General features: G+C 41.5%; 1 protein-coding gene across 3 annotated transcripts in view; it reads left to right on the top strand.

Moving 5' to 3' along the window:
* The window catches only part of SLC10A7 (solute carrier family 10 member 7), a 190841-nt gene that overhangs the window by 147870 nt on the left and 24581 nt on the right, over nucleotides 1–18390 (top strand). For all 3 annotated transcript variants that reach the window (XM_016206893.2, XM_016206892.2, XM_016206895.2), the window contains 3 exons: nucleotides 4160–4243; nucleotides 12028–12193; nucleotides 13623–13674. In XM_016206893.2, the coding sequence (XP_016062379.2) occupies nucleotides 4160–4243; nucleotides 12028–12193; nucleotides 13623–13674 (302 nt within the window). The remainder of the gene's footprint in view (nucleotides 1–4159; nucleotides 4244–12027; nucleotides 12194–13622; nucleotides 13675–18390) is intronic.

Here is an 18390-nt window from a genome sequence, read left to right as displayed (position 1 = left end):
GCAATGCTTGAAGTAAGTCTTAGAAAGAGACTAGAACTTTTCTAGGTCTAAGTGGGAAGGGGCGAAAGACATTCATGGGAAGGAGCATGTGTGCGCTGGTGATGGGTGGACCCACACGCAGAGCTCAACTTTTAAAACTCAATTCCTGGAGAGGAATTTAGTTCACGGCTGGATCCCCATCCCCAGTGCCTAGAGCATGCTCTTGCTCACAGGAGACACCAGTGACTATTTGAGTGAACACAAAGGTCCTAAATTCCCACATGTTTAATTTTTACTGAATCACTTCTTTTCAGCATAAGATAGTAAAGCAAATAAGTAAACCTACTTGTGAGTTTTCTGCTTTACAGCGCTATATTCCTGAAAGAAATTCGCTGATGACTGGATTGTTTAATGCACTGTCCTGAAGCACTGGCCGGCAGTATGAGGCATGTTGCCTCTGCATCTACCTGGGTTCCTCATTGAGGCCTAGAGCACTGATACAGTGTTTTCCTAAACCTGCAAGTCTATCCAAGTGTGCAAGTTATGGATGCATCCTGTAAACATACTGCTCTTCACAGTAGAAACCATGACAGGTTCCTCATTAAAGTGTGAAGAACCAAGCGTCCCAAACAGCATATTTCCTTCTGCTTTAGTTAAGATCACTCTGCATATAGAATGACTGGGTCTTGGACGCTTCCAGTCATGTGCTCAGAAGCTGCCCTGTGCCAGCTGCTTACTCTTTCTTCTGGATGCCAGGGCATGCTTCATCATGTCAGAAACTTCCCCAAGGGTCCCTCTGCATCTCCACACTGACCTGGCAATAGGTCTGGTGGCCAATTCGAAAGAAAGGACTTATGCCAAATTAGAGCCCCGCACTGAGGTTTCCTTCCTTTCAGAGCCACTTCTAAGGGAGCCATCCTGCGGGATTGCATAACCCGGTTAATTACATCCCTGGCTAGCTTGCTCTGGCCTCTGATCTGACAACGCCTCCGGGGAGGGTGTTCCTCATCTAGTGCATCAAAGATCATAGGCATTTCAGAGGACAGAGGTACAGTGGGGACAATGGTCAACCACCCCCTCACCCCATAGCCCTGTCCACTATCTGAGGAACAGGAGGTTTTCAAACACTGACCATACAAATGATGAATGGAAGTTAAAATACATAATATTCTTAAAACCAAAGTTGAAATGGATTTTCCTTTACTTCTCTTATGCCCAAATTTGATCTTTTAGGTAGAATCGGGATTGAAAATAATTCCCAAAAGTAACTTAATAAATGAAGTCACATTTTAGCTTTTCTCTGCATTTGATCTCTGAGTTTACTGCTTTGCAGGAATATTTTATGGTTAAACACAGGCCTTCCCAGTGTAGGAGAGCTGTTATCACAGAACAGATTTAGCTAAAGAACAATTTGGATGTGTTTTAGAAGCGTAGCCAATCTCATATCATAATGCAGGTATTAGAGATGTTAATAATAGTTCACTTGCGGGACCTCAGTTTTCACATCTTTAAAAAGAGGGAATGGAATGGGACTATGAATCTCTCCCAGGGTTAAGTTTCTATCAATTTTAGGTCTCTTCCAGAGCAGCATTAAGGGTCCAAGGAGGGGGTGGGGGGAACTGAGGGCAGAGAACATGCACATGCCTCCCTCGCTCTGTTCCACATAAACACTCACACAGAGACACACATACACTCGCATACACAGACACATGCACACACTCAGAGACACACACACTCACACACACACACACACATAGACACATGTATACTCACATACACAGACACAGACATATATACATACTCATAGACACACACTCACATGCAGACTCACATTCACAGTCACACACACTCACACATAGACACATATATACTCAAATACAGACACACACACCCACACTGAGACATCCACACTCACACACAGACACATACGCACACTCACACACACACACACTGTCACCCTTTCTTCACATGCCTCTCATCATGACTAGATGCCCCTTGTGTCTAGATGCACATTAGAATTGCTGTGTTACTAGTGATAAAAAAGCAGAGAAAAAAATAATACCACGTGATTTTTATAATACCACGTGACAATATTTTTATATATACCTAGGTTTTGTGTGTTTTTTAACTTTAGGAAAAAACGGATATGGTCTTGAAAAAGAGTCTGTCACTTTTTAGTACCTCATGTTTACAAATTACTTCATTTGTTCATCTGCACAGGTTTACTCATCTGCAAGCACATCCTCTGTGCCAGTTACTGGGTTAAGCACTGGGATGGCAGAGGGACTATCGCTTGTGATATGGTGATTCATTAAAATACCTTAAAAGCATTAACTAACTTAATAAAGTTGAGATACAAAGAACAGGGCTATGTAAGATCATCCATGAGCTTCCACAAGAATTGTCACCTTTTCTAGAAGGTTATTACCCTCACTCTAACTGGCTCTCTCTGGACATTGTAAACCTATGGATAGAGCACTGACTTGGATGTTTTTGAACTTGAAAACTTTGTTCTTTAAAGTGCATTTTTCTGTTCACCCAGTGCTTCAATTTCCTGTAAAATATATTTTTCTTTATTTCAATCCTTTATTTCTTTATGTCCCCAGGGACATCCTTGGAATTGATATTTGTGAATAGAATATATTTGTTAAGTACCTTGTGCCTCCAGGACATTGCTGCTTTAAAATAGGCTGAAATTATTAGTTTTTACTACTTTGGCTTTGCATAAAAAGAGACATCTTACAGCCATGTAGCATTTAATGCACCAGGACTCCTATCTGTTCCTCACCAGTTCTACTTTTCCCACTTCACTCTCATTTCATTAGTGTGTCTCGGTCATGGAGGAAAAGGCTACAGTTTATGTGTTAAACTCATGGCCAGTGGTCAGTGTTGAAGGTGTTGAACTAGTGCAGGCACTGATGGGCAGGACATATATTCTTGGCATTTTGAGTGCATCTGGATAGGGACTAAGGACAGGGCACAGAGCTTTATGAAATACTCCCTGGTGGGGAAAGGTTTGGGTAAGCCAGTTCACGCAGAAACCAGTGAGAACACCGATCCCACGTACTTCATCCTGAGCTATTGACTTCACTGATCTAAATATTTAATTTGTTTTACTTAACATTCTACACCCTCAGTCATCACTACCTCAGTGTATTTTACAACAATTATTTTTCAGAAGGTATTTACAAGTTTAACCAAACTTAGGTCACTGTGAAAATTGAAGTTTGGTCTGCGGGAGAAGGGTGACAGTCAGTTCCAAGGGCCAGGGAGCTCATTAGTAATGGTTTGGGAGAACCTGGTGGCAAAAGGGAGTTATAAAAGAGACAAATGCCTATGGAACAGCCTAGTATTTTTCAGGTTTGAAAACCAGAAGGAGGTTTGAAAAACATTAGAGTTCCTAGGAAGACAGCAGTTCTTGGTGGCTGAGGCTAATGTGAGAGTGTGGCTGTGTTCACAGACAAATGCCGGCTTGTGCTGCTGGCTGTAGAGTCTTTATGACGCTGAGGTTGCAGGAATTAGCAAGGAAAGAACCGAAAAAGGAGGAAGGATAAGAACAAACAGGAATTCCGACCAGTGTTAAGACATACACATCTAGGAGAGGTGTATTGGAATTTTAAGTTGAAAAATAAGTCATGTTCCAGGATTTCTCATTTGCTAGGCTTTGTGTCAGAAAGAATTTTAAAGAATATGAGATTCATTGCCTTTGTTTGGAAGAAGTAGGAAATTAGAAAATATTTCATTTGCATAAATAAAAATATCACCTTGGTCAGAGAGTAAGAAGATCCGCTCGTGTGTGTTCGGCAGGTGACAGGTGGAAGAGCAGCCGCATAAGCTGTGGTTACGGGGGGATTACCTTCCATGCAGTTACTGACACTGAGAACTCAGATCGCTTTGCTCTTCAGAAACGGACTCAATAATGAGCGATTTCAGTTCATTGTAAAACAGCAGTTATCACTTTTCCTCAACCTTAGGGTCCAATAAAAAACGTATATTAAACTACTTAAGTCTATTTTGCATTCATATAAAAAATTTGAAAATAACTTCACTCGCTCTTTGTATCTAGCTACCAAATTTGTGGTGCATGTGGAAGAATTCACTTATTGTATGATTTAGCTAACAGCACTGTTTGGTGACTGATTCCAAGTAACCACACTCCTCTCATGTCCTTGTTTTACAGCTCGGCTCGTCCTCTTCGGTGCCTTTTACATCTATTTTTTCTCAGCTTTCTGTGACTGTTGTGGTTCCTCTCATTATCGGACAGGTAAGGCCTCCAATTCTATCTGCTCTTTTCTTTATAGATCAAATTGTGAAATCTTACAAAATCCCGGGACAATTGAGAAAAGACAGAGGAAGAGACAGCTAGATGAAAATATAGGACTGTGCAACACAGGTGTCACCAGTCACGGCCATCTCATCATTTTCTTTCTTTTAGTTAATAACAATCTGCTCTGCAGACAGTTGCCCAGAATCTCAATTTATTTTTTTTTGTATTTATTGTCCCTTCTTTATAGCTATGCAGCTAGCTTGAAACATTTAGCAAACCATGACCTTATTCTGTGACTTTCGATAAAGTCTCAGCACTTACGGCCACTGCTGGGAACAAGCAGCTGTCTTTGGCTGTCTGCTCCAGAGATGCCTCCAACGACAGCTATCCCATCTGTGATCACGTAGTTGGTAAAACAGACATTTAATTCTATTAGCTCTTAAATTAGATCTTAGAAAATTTACTTTATCATTCTTATTGAGTTGGATAATAGAATAAATTCTTACATTTTAATTTCTTGGGACAAGGTAATAATAAGCATGTAATTTAATTATAAGCATGCAGACTTTAAACCAGGCTGTTTTTTCACTCACAAGTAGCCACAGTAAAGGATAGAATTTAATGTGCTGCTGAATGAGTGAGTCTTAGGAGACAGTGTATTTGGATGATTAAGGGCATAGACATGGGTTTAAGAGCAGGTGGATTCTAGACTTAGTGCTACCTTTTATTTGCTGTGTGACCTTTGGTCAATCAATTTGATCTTCTTAGCTGCAGAGTCATAACTTATTAAATTATATAATATAATGTCCGTCTTAAAGGGTTGTTGTGAGGATTCAATGAAATATGGATGCATATAAAGGCTTTGTCAGTATAGAGCCTGACACAGGTAAGTGCTCTATAGCGTCTGTCATCACCATCATTATCAAGTCCCCTGCAAATCCTACACAGAAGGCAACTCTTTGAAATATTAACTAAAAAAAATGATGCATGTATAGACATATAATATTTACAAGCTGTCTTAGGTTAGGGTCCCTGGGAAATGGACACTGAGATCAAGGTTGCCATGTGGGAAGTTTACTGGGGACCTTTGGGCTCAACACCTTTGGAAAAGTCAAGAAAGGACACAGCTGAGGAGGAGATGAACTGTGATGCAGTCCTGTGGTGACCTCATCACATCCCAGGGAGTGCCTTGGAGCTGGGAGGACCCCTCAGACTTGTCCTGCCTACCCAAGAGTACCTGTCTTTATACTCCTCTACTCCCTCCCACTCCCCATGAGAAGTGTGACTTTAGGTGAATCTGCTCTCTTAGCTGCAACTCCCAAAGAAATTCAACTGAGGTCTTTCAGTCAACCAACACACCTTGCAGATGTGGAAATAAACACTCAGGTTCCTGAAGGGATGGATCTGGGTGGCTCATCATAGCATCCACTATCCATGCACTAATCTTTTTATTTTATTTTAATTTTATACTTAGAAAAGGGACTGAATTTAGGATAAGGGGGAAGGATTTCTAAGAACTCAAAGAATACCATTTAATGAAATACATCTTGATACTTGAAAAAGGACTTCTCCCACAGTGCTGATCACAGAACAGGTATTCTGAATAAATATTATGTCCCCCATCTACCTCTCTAACCTCTTTGCCACATTTCCTACACTCTACCCCCCCTGGATTTTTATCAATTCCTGATTAATTTTTCTGGATTAAAGAGCTATGAGACATTTACACCATGGAATACTATGCAGCTGTAAAAAAAGAAGGATCTCTTACCCTCTGGGACAGCATGGAAGGACCTGGAGAATATTATGCTAAGTGAAATAAGCCAGGCAGAGAAAGACAAACATCACATGATCTCACTTATATGTGGAATCTAATGAACAAAATAAACTGATTAACAAAATAGATCCAGAGACATAGAAACATGGAACAGCCTGAGGGATCTCAGAGGGAAGGCAGGTGGGGAGGGGGGGAGATTAACCAAAGAACTTATATGCATAAATGCATAACCCATGGACACAGTAGTGTGGTGAAAGCCTGGGGGGAAGGGCGAGGGGAGGGGGGATCAATGGCGGGGAAAAAGGGGACACATGTAATACTTTCAACAATAAAGATAAATTTAAAAAATAATAATATTTTTCCTGTTTAGAGTGGCTTCCTACCCACCCTGCCACCCAGCTCATTGATCATTTGACTCTTTAATTCGTATCTTCTTTGAACCACCCAGCTCCCTGGTTATCTTTCCTCTAGCACCTTGTTTGAGTCCCTTCTTGTTCTTTTTCACTACTTTCTTATCATTTGTTTTCCTTGTTACTGTGTGTCTTTCCCATTAGACTGTAATGAGTGCAGGAACCGCATTTGTTTTGCTGTCCATTACATGCCCAGAGCACAGCCCCCAGTAAATATGTGCTGGGTGGGTCAGGGAGGGAGGGAGGGAGCGGGGGAGAACTCTGTGGTCAGTGAGGGGGTTGCCCTTCTTACAGACACAGCACCTACCGCCCTCCTCAGCTCTAGGCACTTACGCTGCGGATAGTATTAGTTTAAGCCCCTACTGATTTTCTTGGTTCTGAAAATAATTTCGTATGCTAACCAGGGCTCATACATTCTTCTAGTAGTGGATCTTGGAAGTATGTCTATTGTTAATAAATGTTTGGTTTAAAACATATGGACAAGGGAAAGATCTTTGTCTCAGTCGTTCAATAGGTTTTCTTAACGTAGAGGGCTTTGTACTTTACAAAATTAAGAATGTTTATCCAGAGAGAGTAATGAATTGTTAATTCCTTACCCTTTATGTGCTCAGTAGTAAGGTATTACAGTAAATTATAAAGCAGTAAAGGTAGCCAGAAGGTAGTATAAGTGGTTTTTTAAAAGTACTCTAGGTCCAAAATGCTTTAATGATTTTTTTCAAAGAGGAAACCTCTATTTTACATCTACTGCCCCCCTCCCCTTCTGTTCTGGGACAGGAATTAGCAGTCACTCCGATCTCCACCTGTAGAAACCACCTTGCCTCCTGCCCTGCACCCTTCCTTACATCCAGGCAGGCAGTCAGTGCCACCGTTCCTGCCTCAGAAATCATTCATGTCTGGCATCCTCACATTCTCACCTACTTCATCTCTTGTCTAATGACTGCACCTCCCAAACCTGTCTCTCTGCTGTGAGCCTCTTCCAATGCCTGTCCAGTGTCTTTACCGCCTCCAGGGTAGTCCTAAAAACAAATCAGATCAGCTTATTCCTCTCCTTAAAAACGTCCCTCATGGCTGCCTGGTGCCCATTCCTGTGTGGCCCACACAGCCCTTCATCATTTTGGCCCCAACCTGCCTCTCCACTGTCACCTCCCCCATCCCTTCATTTAGGCTCCTGTTCCCCTATGCCGTAGGCAGCCCCTTCCTCCCTGACCAGCCCCCCTCAGGGCCCCATGCCTTCCATCTTACTGTCCCAACTTTTCTGCCAGCAAACTCCTACTCAATCCTCAAAACTCAGTACAGAGACACCCTCTGATGTGCAGTGGACCTGCTCTGCCTCCCCTGGCGGGGACTCAATTCCAGTTCTGCCATGGTCTGTAATTTTATTATGGTTCCTCCCCAAATATTTATCAGGGGAAATTCTAACTTCTCTGTGAGCTTCCTGGAAGCAGAGACTCTATTATAACAAGTATATTTTAACAGCATACTCCTTCATAGGGTGTGAGCCATATAAAAAGATCGGCCGAAGAAAATTCTAAATTTACATTCAGGGAGCCCCCAGCAGCCATTTCCCCTAGATCTCCAGCTTTGCTAGAGAGAAACACATAGCTGGTCTCACCTTGTTTTAAATTCCTGAGCCCAAATTAAAATGATATATATACCACACTTCCTAGAGTCTCACTTTATTCCTCATAGGGTTACTTCACCCTGTCCTGTATTTTCAAGCCCCTTTACTTCCCCCAGCACTTTCCCACATGCCCATTGCTTTCGGGCTCACTGACTTGGCTTCTGCTTCTCGAGAGTGCCAGCCTCCATCCGCCTCACACACTGTGCCCCATCTCCCCATGTATTCGGAGCACCCCCTCTCCTCTCCTTGCTCAGAAAGACCTTTCCCCGCCCCTCCCCTGGACCGTGGCTATCTCATCCAGTTTACACCTCTCTCTAATAGGAGCATTACCTGCTTCTGGTTGGTTTGTTGTTTTTGCTTTTTCTTTATCTCCTTTAACTAGAAGGTGAGCTCCATGGGACTGGGAACCCCTCAGGAAATAAATCATATTCCTGCTCAGCCAGCTAACTAGCTTTTTCACTTTTTATGCACGTTGTTTGGGCTCTGCGTGCCTGTGTTTTCAACTGTAACTGAGCAGGATCGTATTGGCTTGACCTTTCTCATGAGAATGCGATGAAGTAATAGTGGGAAAGAATTTTCAAACAGCTAAGTAAATGATGGGTGCTTACTGTATTCATTATTATTGTTGTTTATACTTCTTATGAAGCGTACTGTATGATTTTGAATCTACTCAACATTTAACACGGAATATTTTAAAAGAAAAATGTTTTATAAATCGGATTTCATTTTATATCCCTGACTGTACATTTCAACAGGATATTAATGAAGAAACAATACGCTTTATGAAAATCTATGGACTCAGTAGAATAGAGGGTAAAAATCCGAGAAACAATCTGAAGCCACCTTGAAGGAAAATACATCTTAAAATTCAGACTTAACATGAAAAATTACCCATCATATATCCCCACTCAGAAATCAGCTTATAGATATAAAGACAGAGTAGGGGGAAATGCAAGAAAATACCCTGGAAAAAAACACACACAGAAACTAAAGTGACAGGTATTGCATGTCTTGGTTATCTTGGTTCATGGGCATTCGTCACCCGAGATGCGTTAGTCTCCCAGGTTCGAGCCTGGCAGGTCCTGCAGTAATTGCTGGGTGTCTCAGCTTGTTAGAAGGACAGGGATACGGGGATTCAGGTTTCCCTTTAAAGGTTACTGATGCTTAGTTTAACCCAAAGAAAATCAAAATGTAGAAGGGGAGACAATAAAATAAAAAGCTGTGGAAGATTTTTTCCTTCTCTATAGCAAAAAGCAAACAAGCTCATGAGACCCTGTGACTTGGTTTTTGAATGCCTCGGTTTCTCTGAGCTCTGAGAGCAAGTGAATGAGTGAAGATTCTGCAGAAGACACCCTGGCACCTCACCAGAATGCTTCCCCCTCGTCTGGACTGTTGTTTTCCCCCAGGGGAGTTCTGAGGCATCTGTCAGGGCGTGTTGACTATCTTACATTTCTGTAAGACAAAGAAGTTTGGGGAACTAAAAAAATGACATGGATTCTTGACAAATGGAGAGTGCTATTGTGAAAAGCATAAGCAGAACTAAGAGAAGCTGAGGTTTCCTGGAGTTTATATCCAAAGCAATCTTTGAGGCTTATCAACTCTACTTCACCCAGTCGTTTATGAAGCATTTTAACACTTTTCTAGCTACACAGTGCAAAAACAGCTGCTTTGCGAATTTAATTTGAAAGGAAGATGGAAAAGCTCTGTAGAGCCTGGCAAAGTATAAAATGGTTTACTTAGAAAACAGAGATAAATATCACTGTAAAACTAACAGTGAAGACAATCCGTTTTCCTCTAGGGTTATTGTTTCACTTGTCAGTCTATCCAATCTCAACTTTCTCGTTGTTTTCCTTATCGAGATTAAGTGTCCAGATTCAAGCAGCGATGTGTTTAGAAGAAAAACATTTTTGCTAGGACGACGCATGACTCAGGACCCCTTGTTACTTGCCATATTGAGAGAGTCCTATGTACTATGAGCCTCTGAGCACTTTGTAATGCAGAAAGAGATTACTAGGTTAACTGAGTCATTTGCTGCTTAGATTAGAGATTTATCTTGGTTTGGAAAATATTTTTGACTCTCAGGTTACACCTCATTTACATGTGTTTGTTTATTTTGTCAGAGGGGTCGATGGTGGTGGGAGAGAGAGACACTTATTTTTTGGAATTAGAATCACACATGCTGTAACTTACTGCAGAGAGATCTTTGTACTTTTAACCATTTTATATTAAAACAAGATTGGAGGACAGCATCAATTTCAGTTATTCCGTGTAATTTCCATTCATTTTACTTCCCAAATGAGTTGAGTTGTATGTATTAAATTTGGGCAACTACCAGGTTTATACTACCAAACACAATAGATTATGAAATGACCTTTTAAATGAAGTCCTTCTGTAGCCTTCGAATAAGCAGCTACCCCCACTGTGACACGTGGACACGGGGCCATCTGAGTGCCTTGGACACTGTTATCCAAAATTTATAACAGTCTAATAAATACATCAGTGCGTAGCACTGTGTGACAGGCCGCTTTTATTTCTCTATACTTCACTACATTGTAACATTAAAGAAAGAAATGAACATTAGATAAATTACTATGGTTTGGGATAACTTCTCAAAAAAAAACACAACACAACATAATTTTTTATAAATTCAACTGAAACTTTAATTACAAGATCAACTTTAATAAAAATTAACCACTATTTATTTATACATATATGACACTCTTTCCCCTTCATTTCCACCCCACCCAAGCTTCAAGGTGTTACACCTGTATCTTTCTTGTACCCACTGGTCAGCTTTCCGCTAGGACTCCCTTTATTAACACTGTGATTTCACTTTCTGAGTCCTTGAGAACAGAAGAAGTTGATTCAACAGCCATTTGTTCACAGGTTTACTTTGAGAGTGGTTTATTTTGTTCCTGAGTACCTGTGAAGGTAGCCCCATGGCAAATTAAGCCTTTTTCGTGACAGAGTAGGAGATGACAGAACCCATCAGCTTTGTCAGGAGAAGTTCCCTGCACTCATTATTGCTAATGGATCATGGTAATTCAGCCTGTTGTGAAATCTCATGTTCAATTATGCAGGATAATCAGTGGCTCAGAACGTGATACGTCTCCGCTGTAGTCCTTATTACAGGGGCTTGCTCAGCTTCTTTCAGAAGTGAAAGGTTTTAAACAGTGGCTCACTCCTACACCCAAATGAAAGTTATCTCCCATATTCAGACTATCCTGATTTTAAATATCTGATTGGGTTTTAACATATGAGAGGGTTGCTGTATAACTTTATATTTCACTGGTCCTTTTTGTAGGAAAGTTAGGACAGGTTTATTCATTTTTAAGTGTTAATTCCGGAATTCTAAAAGCATGCAAATGGCATTTGTCTTTGGCTTCACAAAAACTCTAGATATTCAGAGTTTGAATTATTTAAGCTCCCACAACACATGCACTTTTGCTTTTCAAGCATGAGTTATAATTTAATTAAAAACTTCTGGTGCATCGCTAGCATTTAAAATATTAATATGTTCCATGGATCACTTTTGATTATCTACTGTCTTGAAATTCTTGAAGATGTCAGATTTCTAAGATTCCCAAAGTTGCACTTGGGATTGTCTGTTGAGGCAAAGGGGACTGTGATAATTACACACATCCATTAGGATGAGCAGAGGAGATAAACTTTGGGGAGGCTTAATGGGCATGTCTCGGTGACAGCTAGCAAAGAGCATTTGGCGTGATTAAGGACGAATGTGAATGCAGTTGAAAACATGCTCTCATTATGGACACCAGTGGAAGTTGCGCCACAAATGTTAAATTCCCCAGAAGAAGAGTAGGGTGGCAGGGAAGCTTTGAAATCCACTGTGGCCATCATCGAAATTACCCTCTTTCCTTCATGTCTTCCTGCTGTCAGAATCACTTTGGGAGGCCCAGTTCCACCCCCTGCATCTCTGCAAAGAGGCCACCTGTTGATCTCTGTGTTTCAGATCGTCCGAAGGTACATCAAGGACTGGCTTGAAAGAACGAAGCCTCCTTTCGGTGCTATCAGCAGCAGCGTGCTCCTCATGATCATCTACACAACCTTCTGTGGCACGTTCTCCAACCCAAACATTGACCTGGACAAGTTCAGCCTTGTGGTCATACTGTTCCTAAGTAAGTGGGAAGACGGGATACCTTCACTGTCCCCTCAGCCTCCTCAATAGCAAAGCATAGCACTGTGTGTTCCCTAAATTCATTTCGGATGTTAATTTGATTAAAATGAATACTTAGTTTCATACTATATATGTACTTGGTGACTTTATCATATGCATCTGTCTTTTAAAAAGACATCAATAATAATACACTTATAAGTTAATCTCCTTTCTCTTTTTATGTCTGATTTACAATGGCTGATGCCATAATATCTGTCAAATTCAAATATTAGGTTGAGCCAGTTTATATCATTATAACTTAAGCTAATCTTATTCTTTATCATGAATTAAAAATAGGATTTCTAATCTACGATACTATTACTTTGTAACAACTGCTTAAGATACGAATATTTTTACCATCTTTATATTAAAATTGGCCCAAAGTAATATCATTTCATTCAATGTGGCAGACTATAAAATGCAAGCACCTGCTAGGTTCAAAAACTCGTTTATGTGTTATCTATGGCTGATTTCAATTAGAAGGTAGAACGAATAGTTGCCATAGAGACCATACAGCCCTCAAGCCTAAAATATTTTTAATGTGGCCCTTTAAGTAAACTTTTCTGATTTCTGTTCCAGACTAGAGATGTCAAGAAGGGGGGAGGGAGTGTCCCTACTAAGCAGCATCAACCACAGAAGAGGCCAGCCTGTATTTATAAGTCACTTAAGGCTGGCTCTTCCACACTTCTCAGCCTCCATCAAGCTACAGGCAGAGCTCAGGACACTATTTTAAAATGTAGGAAGTAATTAAAACACTGTTAACCAAAAAAAAGAAAAAAGAAAAGAAAGAAAAGAAAAGGGGAGGGGAGGGGAAGGGAAGGGAGGGGAGGGGAAGGGGAGGGGAGGGGAGGGGAGGGGAGGGGAGGGGAGGGGAGGGGAGGGGAGGGGAGGGGAGGGGAGGGGAGGGGAGGGGAGGGGAGGGGAGGGGAGGGGAGGGGAGGGGAGGGGAGGGAAATCTTTTGTTCTATTAGCCTGTAGTACCAAAGACAACTATTGGTAATTGTAATATCGAAGAATCTTATGTTATTAAAAATCAAGATGAGTTATTCCAAAATATTTACTATATCCTATCACATTTATACTATTTGCTATAAATACACATAGTATAAACGAGCTCTTTATAAACTGAACAAATTAAATAACCAAATCTTAAATCAAAGAAGGTTTTAGATTGCCATGAGTAGTAGACCTCCTGCATTGTATCTGGGGATATCTTCAGTAAGAACAGGTTGAGTCCCACTAATTTAATGATTTTATCAGTCCAGCAGCTTATGCTTGTTTGTTTTTCTATTGGAGTTCCCATAAGTTTCAGATCAAACGAAGCGTGCCAGTAAGTATGCTACAGATACACTTTTATAGCGCTAATTTAGATTCAATCCTTTCTTTTCCAGTATTTTCTATTCAGCTGGGTTTTATGCTTTTAACCTTCATCTTTTCGACAAGGTAAGTGATTTGGTATTTCTTGTTGTTGGTTTTCTAAATGAAGACTCTTGCTTTTGCCTTTACTTCTGTGCCACCATCCTGTTCTGGTTTTCCCGTGTTTCTCCCGCCTGCCTGAGCATCCGCCTTGCTCCTGCCACCCTCCAGCGACATTAGGAGGGGATCTGCCCTTGGCCCGTCTCATCTCCTCACGCCGTGTGCCTGGGCAGCTCCTCCATTCTACTGGCTCAAGCTGTGAGCTGTCAGCGGATGACTGTCCGGCCTGGACCTTCCGTTCCGATGTCTGTCCTGAGTTCCAGCGTGACTTATCCTTACCACTTAGATATCTTCACCCGACTATCTTAATAAGACCCCACACTCAAGATATTCAGAGTGGATTCATCTTTTCCCCCAACACTCTATTTCTCTCGTTTGTTTATTTACTGTTAATGGAACCACCATCCACAGAGTTACTCAGACTGGAATCCTTCACATCCTTATTTTTTAAAACTCTCTCGATCCTACCTCTGTAATCTTTTGTATGCTTCCAAAGCCACTTCCCTTAATTCAGGCTCTTGTTGCCTCTTCGTGCCCTAAACTATTGCAATGGATATCTTACTGGTATTTTCACTTCTGGGCCTGACTTTTTTATGCATTTCAGACTGCTTCCAATAACTCAGAGTTCTGATAGTAGCGCTCATGCTCAGAGATCTTCATTGGTTATCCAGAGCCTGCAGAGTGAAGTTCACTTTGGGGGGCTGAGGCAAGACCAGTCTCATGAGCCACTACTAGCAATCTTGCTGTTTAATCCTTAAGTTGAGGTAAAATCTTTGCTGTGCCCTGAAAGAACCTCATGCATTCTCATGCCTTCCCTTTGCGAAGGCTATCCTCACATCAAAGCTGGTCTCCATAGCCTTGTTCATCTTTCCTGGTCTTAAAGGCTCACTTCTAATGCAGTTTCTTCCGCCAGGGTTATACACTGCACAGATATTACTTACGCCTTTGGTATGAGAAAGCTACCATAGCGAATACCAGAAATAAGAGATGATTCCGATCCTGCCTGAGTTTACAGATTAGATAGATGCATGGATAACTACTTGTCCTCTTAGAGGTACAGTAAGCCAACCTATAGTCAATTCAAAGAAGAAAGCACCTCCAAAGACAGTGACAGAGCAAGGCTTCCTGGAAGAGATGGGATTTGACAAGAGTCGTAAAGAATGGCTCATGTAAACAGCTGCAAAGAGGAGGTTCTTGGTGGGAGAAGCAACAGTGCAAATCTGGACACACACACATGCACACACACACCCCAAGATACACTGGGACCATAAGAGCAGAGGAAGGTTAAAAATAATAATAGTGCCTAGAAAGGTAAGCTTGGGACAGGTAGCCAGGCCGGTGACTGCCAGGCAATGCAGTGAGTTGCCACAGGGAGGGGGCCTGGGTTGCTTATGAGGCCTGCCAGGGTCAGGGTAGTACAGGGCTCAGGCCTCGCATTGGGCAGCTGGCCCTATGGCACTTGGTATAGCAGGAGCCTGATTGTAAACAGTCAATAAAAACTTACTGATTGGTATAATTTGAGGCGTTTTTACCAAGCCTGTGTTGGGATTTGTGAACAAGATGAAATAAAGCCTAGAGCCATTGAGTGACAGAGAAAATATGACTCATTTGGGTAAGTCTGAGAGTAGGAGCTATTTAAAAATTTTTGTAAATGACTTGTTAGGTCACCTCAGAAAAGACATGTACCCTTCACTGTCTGTCTGTTTGCTGGTCCTTGTGGCAGAGTGATCATCAGGCCACTCATCCTGTCCTGTCAGACTAGGTAGGATGCCATGTTCCATGAGTGAGTGACTGAAAATTTCTTGAAAAACAGAACAGCTGCTAGTGGGCTTGCTGGAGGGGAGGGGTGGTGGATCACAACTGCTTGAATTAAAATTGAGAATTTTCAGCCTGAAGCAGACTGGGCTTTCGTAAGGCCTTGGTTTTGAGACCCTCCTTTTCTGCCCTATTCTGCCTTCACTGAAGTTCTGTTGCATTTGGAACATGCTTGGCCCAATATCAGACATCACGTTCTTTGATAAACAACAGACTGTGGAGTGGCTGCTGTTGTGCTCCTGGGTAATGGGTGTGTAGCCCCAAATATTCCATTACAATTTGGGGATTTTGCAATTGGACAAAATTTAGAAAATGGTTTTCACTTTTTATTTTTCATGCTGCACCTGGGGATTTTATTGGAGGAATGAAAATTACTAGCATTTATTGAACCCTGCTCTGTGCCAGGCACTGTGCTAGGGATTGCGCACGTGTTATTTCTTGTGAGTCTGACAGCAAAGACTGTGCTACTGGGCATTTTTGTTGCTGTTTTGCAACTGAGGACCCACACCTAGAACAGTTTAGTTTAGTAACTTAACCAAAATCAGATTCCATCTGGAATTGAAAGCCACGTCTGTTTGTCATTTCCAAAAGCATTGCCCCATGCCTTTTCTACTGCACTCAACTACTTCAGTTTCTTTTAAAATTCATAACATTTGTTCTGGTTAGGGAATTTGTAGAGAATGCTTAACTGGATTCTTCACGTTCACACAGAAACACAAATTAATCAGAGATACCAAGAGTTGGAACTAGGATCCATTGGTTTATATGCTGTTGAATTTAATTTTCTTTTCCTACTTTTTGTTCCTTTTCTACTTAAAATAGGTCAAATTTGCCTGTGATTTTTTTTTTTTGAGGGGGGGGGTTGTTTGCTTTTTTTTTCATCTTTTTCTTACCAATCGAGCACATCTAAAAACGAATCCAAATATCAAGACACAAAAATCTCAGCATGGAAATCAGTCTATTTTGTACAGCATGCCACTGACCTCCGGTGATAGAAGTTTAGCTTAAACCAGGAGAGACCCAGCCTAGAAAACAACTTCCCTGCAACAACACTCTGCTCCCCTGGTTAGCATTGCTTAGGCTGACTGACCTGACGTGTTGCAATCCGGGCGTCTGGCACCTGAACCCCTTCTGCTTTGAGTATTTAAAACACACTTGAGAAGTATTACTGTGTTCTCATTTCTCTTTCTATAGAATAGTGTTTAGGTTATAAATCCCAACTCTGGAGCCAAACAGACCTGAGTTTCAATTCTGTTTAATAACTCTGTAACTTTTGTCAGTTTCCCCATTTATAAAGTGGAGTCAGTAGTAGCACTGTCTCCTAGGGTCATTTGGAGAATTAAATAATATGCACATGAAGCCATCAGCATGATACCTAGCATATAATATAGCAAGTGCTCAATAAATGTTAGCTACCGTAGAATATTTATTATATCAAAATAGTTCATATTATTTCAAGAACTAATTGTGGAGGAGAGGGAATTAGCATTTCTAGCTTTGTAATACCTTCTTTTTCATGTTTCTGTGTCACAGTTGCTAGGAAATGAGAGTTGATTCATCAAACCAAGAGTCAGCCATCCATAGTGACCTTTGCTTTCTGCAATTTTGGGAAGCTGTCAAAGTTGAAAAAAAAAAATGTTGAAAGGCTTAGAAAAATAGAGCAGTCATTGGAAGCCTTTTAAAAATATATAAAAGACAGTTTGATAAGCAGATAACAGAGTAACAGAAACCTAGAATGTCAGTAGAGGGACAAAAGAAAGTATTAGCAAGGGAGATGGAAGAAAACAAATATTTGAATATTTGTGAAGGCCTTTCAATCCTTATCAGTACATTTTCAATCAGATGTCTCAACGGGCCTCCCCAGCCCTCGGGGTGGGGGGGTTGCGAGGGAGGGAAGGAGGGAAGGAAAACATGTTGTTGTCAGTGGTGAGGCGTCTTAGCCACAGATCTCTGGGCATCTGTTTCAGTGCCGCTCAGCTAATGACAGAGGAGGCTGTCTCCTAAAATGAGTGAAGACAAAACACAGGTCCAGAGGTCAGCAAAGGAAAGCATTTCACGTGGAAGTTCCCTCTGAAACTGGCTCACACAGAGCTCCCTGCGAGGAGCTTCTCTGCTCCACAGTCTGTGAGCCTCCCTGTACAACCTTCTGACATGTTTTCCTCTGTGGGTACTGCAGAGGAAGGCAAAATACATATTATGTGGGGAACACTGATGGGAGGCTTTGTAAGAGAATAAATAGACCAGCTGGGAAGGAAAGGAAATCAGCATCTCAAGGGAAGCCAAAGTGATCAAAAGAATTATAAAAGCAAGATAAAAAGAAAATCAATATTAAAAAGACATAAAGTAGAATTAGAGAATAAATAGTAACGTGATTCCTTTCAAAAATGTGAGCAGACACAATAGAGATGCTGATCGCTGAAAATAATTACAGTCATTACTATTTAAGGACAGTGTACAGCGCTCGTAGCTCTCCTGTGTCCTGTCACGACTTTTCCCACCAAGCCATCCCTCGAGAGTACGGTGGAGAGAAGGTTCCTTAACAAGACAGCTGCCCTCAACCACTAAATTTTGTGGTGGATTTTGTTTTTGGTGGTGGTGTTTTTTAAATAATTTCCAAGAGGCAAACTTATCTCCAAGATTTGGGCAGCCTACTTACTAGTCGAGTGACCCGAAGCTGTGCTTCGAGTTCCCTTTGTGGAAAAGGCAAGGCAGTGGTCCCATCTGCCTTAGAAGACTGTTCAGAGGGAAGAAGTCGGGCAGCAGAGGGCTTAGGAAATGATCAGTGATCAGCCTTCCCCGCGGGGGTTGCGCACCAGCTTCCCATCACCCTTATTGAGAGCGGAGGGCTGAGTGAGCGGCCGCTCTGCT

This window comes from Miniopterus natalensis, chromosome 4, assembly GCF_054644295.1.
Source record: "Miniopterus natalensis isolate mMinNat1 chromosome 4, mMinNat1.hap1, whole genome shotgun sequence".
In the NCBI taxonomy this organism is placed as follows: domain Eukaryota; kingdom Metazoa; phylum Chordata; class Mammalia; order Chiroptera; family Miniopteridae; genus Miniopterus; species Miniopterus natalensis.
This window is presented reverse-complemented; position numbering and strand designations above follow the sequence as displayed.